Source organism: Anolis carolinensis, unplaced genomic scaffold (genome assembly GCF_035594765.1).
Source record: "Anolis carolinensis isolate JA03-04 unplaced genomic scaffold, rAnoCar3.1.pri scaffold_7, whole genome shotgun sequence".
Lineage (NCBI taxonomy): Eukaryota > Metazoa > Chordata > Lepidosauria > Squamata > Dactyloidae > Anolis > Anolis carolinensis.
This window is the reverse complement of record NW_026943818.1, coordinates 39,392,337-39,404,378: the sequence shown is the minus strand read 5'-3', so window position 1 is coordinate 39,404,378 and position 12,042 is coordinate 39,392,337. Positions and strand designations below refer to the sequence as shown.

The 12,042-nt window shown below is 41.8% G+C and overlaps 1 protein-coding gene across 5 annotated transcripts in view; it reads right to left on the bottom strand.

Annotated features, from left to right (window-relative positions):
• Positions 1–12,042, bottom strand: part of myo9b (myosin IXB) — a 133,095-nt gene that overhangs the window by 33,858 nt on the left and 87,195 nt on the right. For 4 of the 5 annotated variants that reach the window (XR_010000160.1, XM_062959759.1, XM_062959762.1 and 1 more), the window contains 5 exons: positions 11,260–11,426; positions 4,847–5,620; positions 2,562–2,628; positions 2,339–2,463; positions 821–972 (listed from right to left, as the gene is read on the bottom strand). Coding sequence is in view for 4 of the 5 variants with exons in the window: in XM_062959759.1 (XP_062815829.1) it covers positions 821–972; positions 2,339–2,463; positions 2,562–2,628; positions 4,847–5,620; positions 11,260–11,426 (1,285 nt within the window). In the remaining variant the exon portion in view is untranslated. The remainder of the gene's footprint in view (positions 1–820; positions 973–2,338; positions 2,464–2,561; positions 2,629–4,846; positions 5,621–11,259; positions 11,427–12,042) is intronic. The other variant, XM_062959760.1, reaches the window with a different exon arrangement.

Genomic DNA, 12,042 nt, shown 5'->3' with positions numbered 1-12,042 from the left:
TTATCCAAGCTAAACGGGCCAGCAGAAGCTTGGACAAGCGAATATCTTGGATAATAAGGAGGGATTAAGGAAAAGCCTATTAAACATCAAATTAGGCTATGATTTTACAAATTAAGCGCCAAAACAAACAAATTTGACAGATAAAGTAGTTCAATACGCAGTAATGTTATGTTGTAATTACTGTATTTACGAATTTAGCACCAAAATATCACCATATATTGAAAACATTGACTACAAAAATGGCTTGGATTATCCAGAAGCTTGGATAAGCGAGGCTTGGATAAGTGAGACTATATAATAACTATATAACAACAACAACAACAACAAAACAATAATACACTATTATTATAGTATATTATATATTACATGTAATATTACTGATAATATTGCAGTATAGTGTTATAGTACAATATATAGTAATATATAATGCTAATATTGGGCTGTGCTAATATAATATATTGTATATACATATAATACTGATAATAGTATTATAACGTAATACAATATAATAATAATACACTATTATAATTGTATATTTATGTTACATATGATATTACTAATAATGTTGCAATATAGTGGTATAGTACAATATAGTAATTTATAGTGCTAATATTGTGCCATGCTAATAATATAATATATTATATGTACCTATAACTTGTAAGCCACCCTGAGTCCCCTTCGGGGTGAGAAAGGCGGGATATAAATGTCGCAAATAAATAAATAATGGGACACATCTAGGACAAAATCCAACTCTGAAAGGAGGAGAAACCCTACTGGCGGGCCCCCGAGAAGACCATGAAAATAGAGGCCTCGCTCTCACCTTCCGCCGCCTTCTGCGCCACGGTCGCCTCCATCGGCAGCACGCAAGAGAACAGCGGCAAGCCATCGCTCTCCTCCGAAGGCTCCTCCTTCGGGTTTTTTTTGTCGGGCTTCTTCCCCAGGAGTCTCCGCAAGGGGCTCTTGAAGGTGGGTCTGGCAGGAGGAGAAAGCAAAGGGGATTCACGTGGAGCTAACATGGAAAAACAGCAGAGAGCCCAGCTCATTTGGCGACCCAGAAGGGACATTTACCCATGTCTGGTGTGGCGGAAAGGCCTGGGAAAGCAGGTTGGGTCCCATACATTGTGGCCACCAAAATAAGCCTCTTCTCTTATGTCAAAGCAAACCCCAGGCTGAGCAACAGCTCTCAACTCAAAACACAATTCACTCAAAATGCTCTTAAGTCAAGGCTGAGCAACAGCTCCTAACTCAACATGTGATTACTCAAAATGCTCTTAAGTCAAGGCTGAGCAACAGCTCTCAACTCAAAATGTGATTACTCAAAATGCTCTTAAGTCAAAGCTGAGCAACAGCTCTTACCTCAAAACACAACTAACTCAAAATGCTCTTAAGTAAAGGCTGAGCAACAGCTCTCAACTCAAAACACAACTAACTCAAAACACTCTTAAGTAAAGGCTGAGCAACAGCTCTGAACTCAAAATGTGATCACTCAAAACGCTCTTAAGTCAAGGCTGAGCAACAGCTCTGAACTCAAAATGCTATTCACCCAAAATGCTCTTTTAAGTCAAGGCTGAGCAACAGCTCTGAACTCAAAATGCTATACTCAAAATGCTCTTAAGTAAAGGCTGGGCAACAGCTCTTAACTCAAAACACTATTCACTCAAAAACTCTTAAGTCAAGGATCCACTGTATTTGGAATGGGTTTGCTCCCTTCCCAGCAAGACCCTATTGTCCCGATTTGTCTCTCAAGAGCATCCTTAAAACAACGTGGTAAGTGGGCCAGACAGCCCAAAAAAACCATACAACAACCCTGTGATCCCGGCCATGAAAGCCTACGACAACACAATGTGGTAAGTGAATGAAAACTGCTTTACTTCAGCAACATAAAGAACAGGACGCTCAGTTGGATAACGCAAAAGAAAACAAAGAAGTCTCAATGCAAACACAGCTCTTAAGTCTCTGATAAATTTCCAAATGAGGCAGGAGTCTTACTTCAGACAAAGAAGCAGCAATAAATCCTCAGGAGCAGTTTTCCAGACTTGAAGCAGGCACAAGGGGAGCAAAGGCTTAGGCTTCAGAGTCAGTTTGTTACCAGCAAGAGCTGGCTGCACCTGCTTCTGATTTATAAATCAGAAGCAGGTAGGGTAGTTCCCAATTACTTTAGCATTTGTGGCAGCTATTCTGTTTCCTTTCGCCTTTCCTGAAATGTGGGCACTTGCAAAACCTCCTCCTCTGATTCCTGAACACTTTCCTGCTCCTCTTCCTCTTCTGAAGAGGAGGAATCCCTAACAAGTACTCCAATAACCCATTTATCTCTGGCCTGGAGGCAAAGCAGACCTACTTGGCATCCCCTTGATGGCCAGGTCCCGACATGGGGCTGGTCGCTTCGGGGCCAAGGAGAGGCTCCCCGGCTTTTCGTGGCTGCTTTTTGTGACCCCTGTCGCCCTCCGCTGTGTCCAGGGACTGCTGAAGAGAAAAAGGAAACTTTGCTTAAACTACTCTCCCGGGTCACGTTCGTCCCGCACTTCTTTCGGGAACAATCGTCATAAACGGAGCTTCCGTACCTGGCCGGCGGAGGCAGAGAAGGCAATGCGGGGAATGTCGTCCAAGGAAGACGCCATCTCTTTCTTTCTGCAAGAGCAAGGAAGAGAAAAGGCGTTTCGAGATGGAAGCACATCTGACACGATCTATATATATAAAAAAGTGATGGAATCCTGGCGACCAACAAAACAACAAAACTAAACACCCCACAACCTCAAAACTTGGCAGCACAACCCTTCATCCATGCCTCTATGTTCATACAACAAAAAGAAAAGGAATATAAAGTCCTAATTAGAGGGAGAGGAATAATTGTTTTTAATCCAATATAAAAAAGTGATGGAATCCTGGCGAACGACAAAACAACAAAACTAAACACCCCACAACCTCGAAAATTGATAGCACAGCCCCTCATCCACGCCTCTAGGTTGATACAACAAAAAGAAAAGAAAAATAAAGTCCTAATTAGAAGAAGAGGAATAATTGTTTTTATCCAATATAAAAAAGTGTTGGAATCCTGGCGACCGACAAAACAACAAAACTAAACACCCCACTACCTTGAAAATTGATAGCACAACCCCTCATCCACGCCTCTAGGTTGATACAACAAAAAGAAAAGAAAAATAAAGTCCTAATTAGAGGGAGAGGAATAATTGTTTTTATCCAATATAAAAAAGTGATGGAATCCTGGCGACCAACAAAACAACAAAACTAAACACCCCACAACCTCGAAAATTGATAGCACAACCCCTCATCCACGCCTCTAGGTTGATACAACAAAAAGAAAAGAAAAATAAAGTCCTAATTACAGGGAGAGGAATAATTGTTGATATCCAATATAAAAAAGTGATGGAATCCTGGCGACCGACAAAACAACAAAACTAAACACCCCACAACCTCGAAAATTGATAGCACAACCCCTCATCCACGCCTCTAGGTTGATACAAAAAAAAGAAAAGAAAAATAAAGTCCTCCCCGGCTTATAATCGGGTCAAGGTCAAGGCCGGCAACGGCAAGGCTCCCTTATCAGTGTGTTTCCTTTTGCAACACCTGCAGGCTGTTGCTTGCAATATGTGATCTATTTCTCTCTTCTCCTCCCTTATCAGTGTGTTTTCTTTTGCAAAACCTGCAGGCTGATGTTGTGAAGTCACTCCTACGAAAAAAGCTATTATTATTTATCTATTATTATTATTATTATTATTATTATTATTATTATTATTATTATTATTATTATTATTATCACCATCCAAGGGAACCAAAGACGACCTTAAGATCATGACCGGGGGGGGGGGGGGGGGGGGGGGCTAGTAGAGTGTAATAATAATAATAATAATAATAATAATCTGATTCTTTTGATACACCATCCTGAAATCCTTTGTGAGAAGAAGGGGTTTCCTTCCATCGTTAAAATAAATAAGTCGCTCCTGACACAGAAAATAATAATAATACAGTAATAATAATAATAATAATAATAATAATAATAATAATAGTTATCTGATTCTTTTGATACACCATCCTGAAATGCTTTGTGAGAAGGAGTTTCCTTCCATCGTTAAAATAAATAAGTCGCTCCTGACACAGAAAATAATAACAATACAGTAATAATAATAATAATAATAGTTATCTGATTCTTTTGATACACCATCCTGAAATGCTTTGTGAGAAGGAGTTTCCTTCCATCGTTAAAATAAATAAGTCGCTCCTGACACAGAAAATAATAACAATACAGTAATAATAATAATAATAATAGTTATCTGATTCTTTTGATACACCATCCTGAAATGCTTTGTGAGAAGGAGTTTCCTTCCATCGTTAAAATAAATAAGTCGCTCCTGACACAGAAAATAATAATAATAATAATAATAATAATCTGTTTCTTTTGATACATCATCCTGAAATGCTTTGTGAGAAGAAGGAGTTTCCTTCCATCGTTAAAATAAATAAGTTGCTAAAGTGCCTAAATCTGAATGGGGACTATGTTGAAAAGTACTATTTCAGTGTGGCTTTCAACTGCATATGGTAAGTGTTTTCTCCTAGACTTGGTTCTTTTTTAATTCCAAAACGTAATGTACTTTCTGGATAGCCCTCGTAATAATAAATTTGTTCTGTTTTCATTTCAAATTTCAGGGGCCGCTCTGTGCCCCTCTAGGAGGAGGGCTGTGTGGATTCGTAATTCGGGATTTAGGAGAAGGATCTTCCCGAAAACAGAACGGGGAGGGAACGGGATTTGAAATGACAACAGAACGACAACGGAACGGATTTCTGCAACTACGCACAGCCCTTCCTTCCCCGGCAAGAGCGGACTACTCACGTCAGCTGCGGGGGGGACGGGGGGCTCTTCTGCCGGCGGCTCCTCTCGTCCAGGGACTGGCTGAGCGCCCCTCCGCCCGGCCCGCCGCCCTGCTGCCGCTTGCCCTTCCAGCGCTCCCGCTTGTCCCGCAGCTTCTCCGGGTCGTCCTGGTAGCGCTGGATGAGGAACGTGGGGGGGCTGCCCGCCTCCTTCCCGTTGTCGCCGTGGCCCCGGAAGCTCTGGCTGGCGGTGAGGTTCAGAGCCAAATCCGTGGGCCGTTCGAGGCAGGTGAAGCTTTGGCTGGTCCGGATCTTGGGGCCGTGGTCCTCTCTCTCGGGGCCGTGCCCCCCTCTCGAGGCCGGGGGCGCGATGGGGACCCAAGGGTCGCTGCCGTTGAGAGGTCCGCCCTCCGCCCTTTTGCAGCCGTCCGTGTCCGGGGAAATCTCTCGGACGCTTTCCTCCTTTGCCGCCTGGCCACGCGAACCCCCCTCGAAGGGAAAGGCCACGTGTTTGCTCTGAAGTTGGTTGTGCTCCAGGCCTCGCTGCCGGCGGGATTCCCGCTTCTCCCTGCTGCTGCTGCTGCTCTTCTGTGACGGGCAAAGAGACTGCTTTCCTGATTCTTCATCCACCGTCCCGTCGCCCCCGCCGACCTCCGCCCGCTTCCCCTTGGGCTCCGCGGGGACCGTCCCCTCCAAAACGGGCTCCTCGTGCCGATCCAGCCCATTCTCCTCCCCAAGACAGCGCTGCCTTTCCTCTTCCTCTTTACGTTTCTTGTCAGCAACCATTTGATGGAACCTAAAAGTTTCAGGGGAGAAACAGCCACTCATTTAGTGTTAGCCATTTAGTGTTCTCACCAAAGTGGAAATCATCTATCCGACAGACAGGAAGCTATTTAACCTTGGCAGATTGAAAGTCAGAACACATCTGTTATACAACATCTGTTATAGAACTCCATTCTCTGTTCCTTAACAGGAGACAGACTACATTAAATAAGTCACCAAACTTATTTTAATCCGACTCAAAATGAACAATTGAGTCTCCTTGATTCCATCAACCTAGGATCAATCTTCCCTGTGCCTCATCAGAGCACAGACTGAATCCCTTTTTTAAACTCTGCACTTTTTCAACAAAACGGCAGTTGGCTCCGCCTACTTCTCCATGGCAACCAGCCTCTGAGTGCTGAGATGTAATAACTGTAATACTTACCCTTTTAAAACACAAACACACAATTAAACATAACATCTGTAAACCAAAAATTCATACTTCATTATATTATAGAACTCCAATATGCCAATGATAACATAGTCTATGCACATTCAAAAGAAGACCTACATCTGTTATAGAACTCCAATATGTCGACGATAACATAGTTCGTGGACATTAAGAAGACCTACAACATCTGTTATAGAACTACAATATGCTGATGATAACGTAGTCTGCACACATTCAGAAAAAAGACCTACATCTGTTATAGAACTCCAATATGCCGATGATAACGTAGTTTGCGCACATTTAGAAGACCTACATCTGTGATAGAACTAATATGCCGATGATAATATAGTCTGCGCACTTTCAGAAACAGATCTACATCTGTTATAGAACTCCAATATGTCGATAATAACGTAGCCTGTGTGCATTCAGAAGACCTACAAGCAACTCTAAACACCTTTGCAGAAGCATACGAGAAGCTCGGCCTTTCATTGAATATCGAGAAAACCAAAGTGCTCTCCCAGTAGTCACTACCCAATCCCTCTGCAAGGCCAGGAATACAGCTTAATGGTGTAACAACAGAAAATGTTGACCATTCCCACTCCCTTGGCAGCCTTCTCTTCACAAATGTCAACATTGACACTGAAATACAACACCGCCTGAGCTCTGCGAGTGCAGCATTTTCCCGAATGAAGCCGAGAGTGCCAGAGCTCTGCGAGCGCAGCATTCTTACGAACAAAGCAGAGAGTGTTTAGGATCGGGACATTCGTCAGGAGATCACGGTGCTTGTTTATAAAACCATTGTCCTCCCAACCCTGTCCTATGCCTGCAAAACGTGGACGGTCTACCGACGTCTGTAAAGGACTATGAACGTCTAAGGCTCCTTCAGGAAGGGGGGAATCTTTTTACCCCACCGCTACCACCAATTTGTAAAGGAGGGTAGAATAGAAGACCCAATTAATAACGAATAGATGTCCCAAATAATAAAAGATAACTGCCACGGATTAGTGGAAATGCAGCCACCACTGTGTGGAGAGACACCTTTAGATTATAAAAGTGCTCAACCACCCAATCGCTCAGAGGAAGCCTTTTACTTTATTTGGTGTTAAAATGGCAGCACAATGGTGCTGAGGGAGTCTATAGACGACAGAGGCTTTAATGTAAAAAGAGCAATATCAAGTTTATTCAGGCACAAGCTTGGTGGTTACAAATGATGTTTCACTTAGAGGTATTCGTATTAACAGTTACAATACTAGCATGAGATGAATCACTCTCTAAAGTATCACTTCTTTTACTTAAAGTAGTTAAAACTTCCTCCTCTGTTCCTTTCTAAACTGTTACTTCAATGGATCTCTGTGAGTCCAGCTGGGATTGGTTCCCAAAGTTGGACTATCCAGTGACTTCAAACCACAGTCACCCCTGTGATATACTATCACAGATTCTCTGTTCCTTACCAGGACACAGACTACATTAAATAAGTCACCAAATTTATTTGAAACCGACTCAAAATGAACAATTGAGTCTCCTTGATCCAATCAACCTGAAATCAATCTTCCCTGTGCCTCATCAAAGCACAGACTACATGAAATAAGTCACCAAATTTATTTGAAACCGACTCAAAATGAACAATTGAGTCTCCTTGATCCCCTCAACCTGGAATCAACCTTCCCTGTGCCTCATCAGAGCACAGACTACATTAAATAAGTCACCAAATTTATTTGAAACCAACTCAAAATGAAAAATTGAGTCTCCTTGATCCCGTCAACCTGGAATCAACCTTCCCTGTGCCTCATCAGAGCACAGACTACATTAAATAAGTCACCAAATTTATTTGAAACCAACTGAAAATGAACAATTGAGTCTCCCTGATCCCGTTAACCTGGAATCAATCTTCCCTGTGCCTCATCAGAGCACAGACTACATTAAATAAGTCACCAAATTTACCGTGTTTCCCTGAAAATAAGACAGTGTCTTATATTAATTTTTGTTCCCAAAGATGCTCTAGGTCTTATTTTCAGGGGATGTCTTATTTTTCCATGAAGAAGAATTCACATTTATTGTTGAATAACAAAATGAACATTTTTATATACTGTAAAGTAGTTGTCATCACAAACCAGCATAACCAGACATACTGTGAATCCTATCAAGAATTTCTTGTTACTGCCATTAATTCCATGTACAACAATCTATGTTATGTACATTTAACGATCCTGCATGCTCTGGTGTTCTGTTCGGCGGGCATGCTTCCAAACAAAAACTTTGCTAGGTCTTACTTTCGGGGGAGGCCTTATATTTAGCAATTCATCAAAACCTCCCACCCCGAACATCTATCCTCTAGATTACCCCACTTCCATATGTCCCTGCCCACAGTGGAGTACCCCTATGTCCCTCTCACTCCAGGTTTTATCTTTGTGTTCACGTGGCCTGCCCTTGTTTTACTGTTTTTTGATTTCTTGATGAAATGCCTATTATTATTTATTGTATTTTTAATGGTGTTATGTTATGTTGTTTTATTTTTTGTTATATTGTATTGCTCTGGGCATGGCCCCATGTTAGCCGCCCCGAGTCCCCGTTGGGGAGATGGTGGCGGGGTATAAATAAAGTTTTATTATTATTATTATTATTATTATTATTATTATTATAAAACCTCTACTAGGTCTTATTTTTCGGAGATGTCTTATTTTAGGCGAAACAGGGTATTTGAAACCGACTCAAAATGAACAATTGAGTCTCCCTGATCCCATCAACCTGAAATCAATCTTCCCTGTGCCTCATCAGAGCACAGACTGAGGCTCCACTTTTAAAAAGCTCTTCACTTCTCCTCCCCTTGGTAGATGGCTCCGCCCACATCTCCATGGCAACTGCCTCAGAGGAGAGCCACTAAATGGCTGCTGCAATCTCACACCTACCCAACCAAACCACAAGCACCTAGTTAAACACAACAAACATGAATACAAAACTCATACTTCATTACAACGTCACACTCGACTCTTGGAACAATTCCATCAGCGTTGCCTACGAAAAATCCTGCAAATCTCTTGGGAAGAGGGCGGACAAATGCCAGCGTGCTGGAAGAAGCAAAGACTCCCAGGATTGGAGCGATGCTCCTTCGGCATCAACTCCACTGGACTGAATGCCACGTTGAAGGCCAAAACATCTGGGGACCCACAGGTTGAGAACCACTGCTCTAGAGCAGGGGTCCCCAAATTTTTTAAAGAGGGGGCCAGTCCACGGTCCCTCAGAGGGCCAGACTAGAGTTTTTTTTTTTAAAAAAAAACTATGAACAAATTCCTATGCACTCTGCACATGCCTCATTTTGAAGTAAAAAAACAAACAAAATGGGAACAAATACAGCCTTGATGATGATGATGATAACAACAATAACAACAACAACATCAACATCAACAAAGAGGGTTGGAAGAGAGTCCTTGGGCCACTGAGTCCAGCCCCCTTCTGCCTTTGTGCACCCAAAGCACAAGCAAAGCAACCCTGACAGATGGCCTCCCAGCCTCAATGTTAATAATAATAATAATAATAATAATAATAATAATAATAATAATAATAATAATAAAGAGGGTTGGAAAAGACCCCTTGGGCCATTGAGTCCAATCCCCTTCTGCTTTTGTGCACCAAAAGCACAAACAAAGCATCCCTGACAGATGGCCACCCAGCCTCAATAATAATAATAATAATAATAACAATAATAATAACAACAAAGTTCTGGAACACAACACACCAGACATCACAGTTGTGGAAAAGAACAAGGTTTGGATCCTTGATGTCGCCATCCCAGGTGAAAAACAACAGGAAAAACTCAGCCGCTCTCAGGACCTCAAGACTGAACTGCAAAGACTGGCAGAAACCAGTGCAGGTGGTCCCGGTGGTGATCGGCACACTGGGTGCCGTGCCAAAAGATCTCAGCCGGGATTAGGAAACAATAGACATTGACAAAATCACGATCTGCCAACTGCAAAAGGCCACCCGACTGGGATCTGTATGCATCATCGGAAAATACATCACACAGTCCTAGACACTTGGGAAGTGTTCGACTTGTGGTTTTGTGATATGAAATCCAGCATATCTATCTTGTTTGCTGTGTCATACAATAAAATAATAGTAATAATAATAATAATAATAATAATACATCATACAGTCCTGGACACTTGGGAAGTGTTTGACTTGGGATTTTGTGATACGAAATCCAGCATATCTGTCTTGTTTGCTGTGTCATACAATAAAATAATAGTAATAATAATAATAATAATAATAATAATATCATACAGTCCTAGACACTTGGGAAGTGTTCGACTTGTGGTTTTGTGATACGAAATCCAGCATATCTCTCTTGTTTGCTGTGTCATACAATAAAATAATAGTAATAATAATAATAATAATAATAATAATAATAATAATATCATACAGTCCTAGACACTTGGGAAGTGTTTGACTTGGGATTTTGTGATACGAAATCCAGCATATCTGTCTTGTTTGCTGTGTCATACAATAAAATAATAATAATAATAATAATACATCACACAGTCCTAGACGCTTGGGAAGTGTTTGACTTGTGATTTGTGATATGAAATCCAGCATATCCATCTTGTTTGCTGTGTCGTAATAAAATAATAATAATAATAATAATAATAATAATAATAATAATAATAATAATAATACATCATACATTCCTAGACGCTTGGGAAGTGTTCGACTTGTGGTTTTGTGATATGAAATCCAGCATATCCGTCTTGTTTGCTGTGTCGTAATAAAATAATAATAATAATAATAATAATAATAATACATCATACAGTCCTAGACACTTGGGAAGTGTTGAACTTGTGGTTTTATGATATGAAATCCAGCATGTCTATCTTGTTTGCTGTGTCGTAATAATAATAATAATAATAATAATAATAATAATAATACATCATACAGTCCTAGACGCTTGGGAAGTGTTCGACTTGTGGTTTTGTGATACGAAATCCAGCATATCTATCTTGTTTGCTGTGTCATAATAAAATAATAATAATAATAATAATAATAATAATAATAAGGGTTGTAAGAGAAGAAGAGACCCCTTGGGCCATTTAGCCCAACCCCCTTCTGCCCTTGTGCCGTGGGGGCCGGATAAATGGCTTCGATGGGCCGCATCCGGCCCGCGGGCCTTAGTTTGGGGACCCCTGGTCTAGAAAGTATGGACGTACATCGAAGCCCCTTGTCCCGCTCACCTCTTGCGCTGGAGGCGTCCCCGGGTCAGCGCTTGGAGGAGGCAAATCCTCCGCTTGCGTTGCCGGAAAGACTTCCGCTGCCGGTATCCCCGCCAGGCGGACTGGATGTAGACGGCTGCGTTCTCCCTCTCCAAGGCCCTCCGGGTGCGATAGGAGCGCCAACAGGCCTGTGGTCAAGGAAGCTCGGATTAAAAGACACGTATCGCTCCACAGGTAGGGAGCCTCAGCCCTGGGGGCAAATCCAGATGCTGATAATGCACAAATATCTATCTATATATATAAAAGAGTGATGGCATCACGGCGACCCACAAAACAACAAAACTACAGGCCCCCCAACCTTGAAATTTGACAACACAACCCATCATCCACGCCTCTAGGTTGATACAACAAAAAGAAAAATAAAGTCCTAATTAGAGGGAGAGCAATAATTGTTTTTATCTAATTGCTGCCAGTTTAGAGGGCTAATCTCTGCCCACTTGGGTCTCCTAGCAACCAACTCAGCCAAGGGACAGCCGGGGTTCAGTTAGAGGACAGGCAGACTTAGGCCTCACTTAGGCTTCTTCCACAGATTATCTAATTTGCACTGGATTATATGGCAGTGTAGACTCAAGGCCCTTCCACCCAGCTATATAACCCATTTATAATCTTATATTATCTGCTTTGAACTGAATTATCTTGACTCCACACTACCATATAATCCACTTCAGTGTGCAGTCGGACACAACTGGACTTAATGTCAGGAGAAAACCTTTACCCTTTACCTATAACTACCACCAGTTCCTC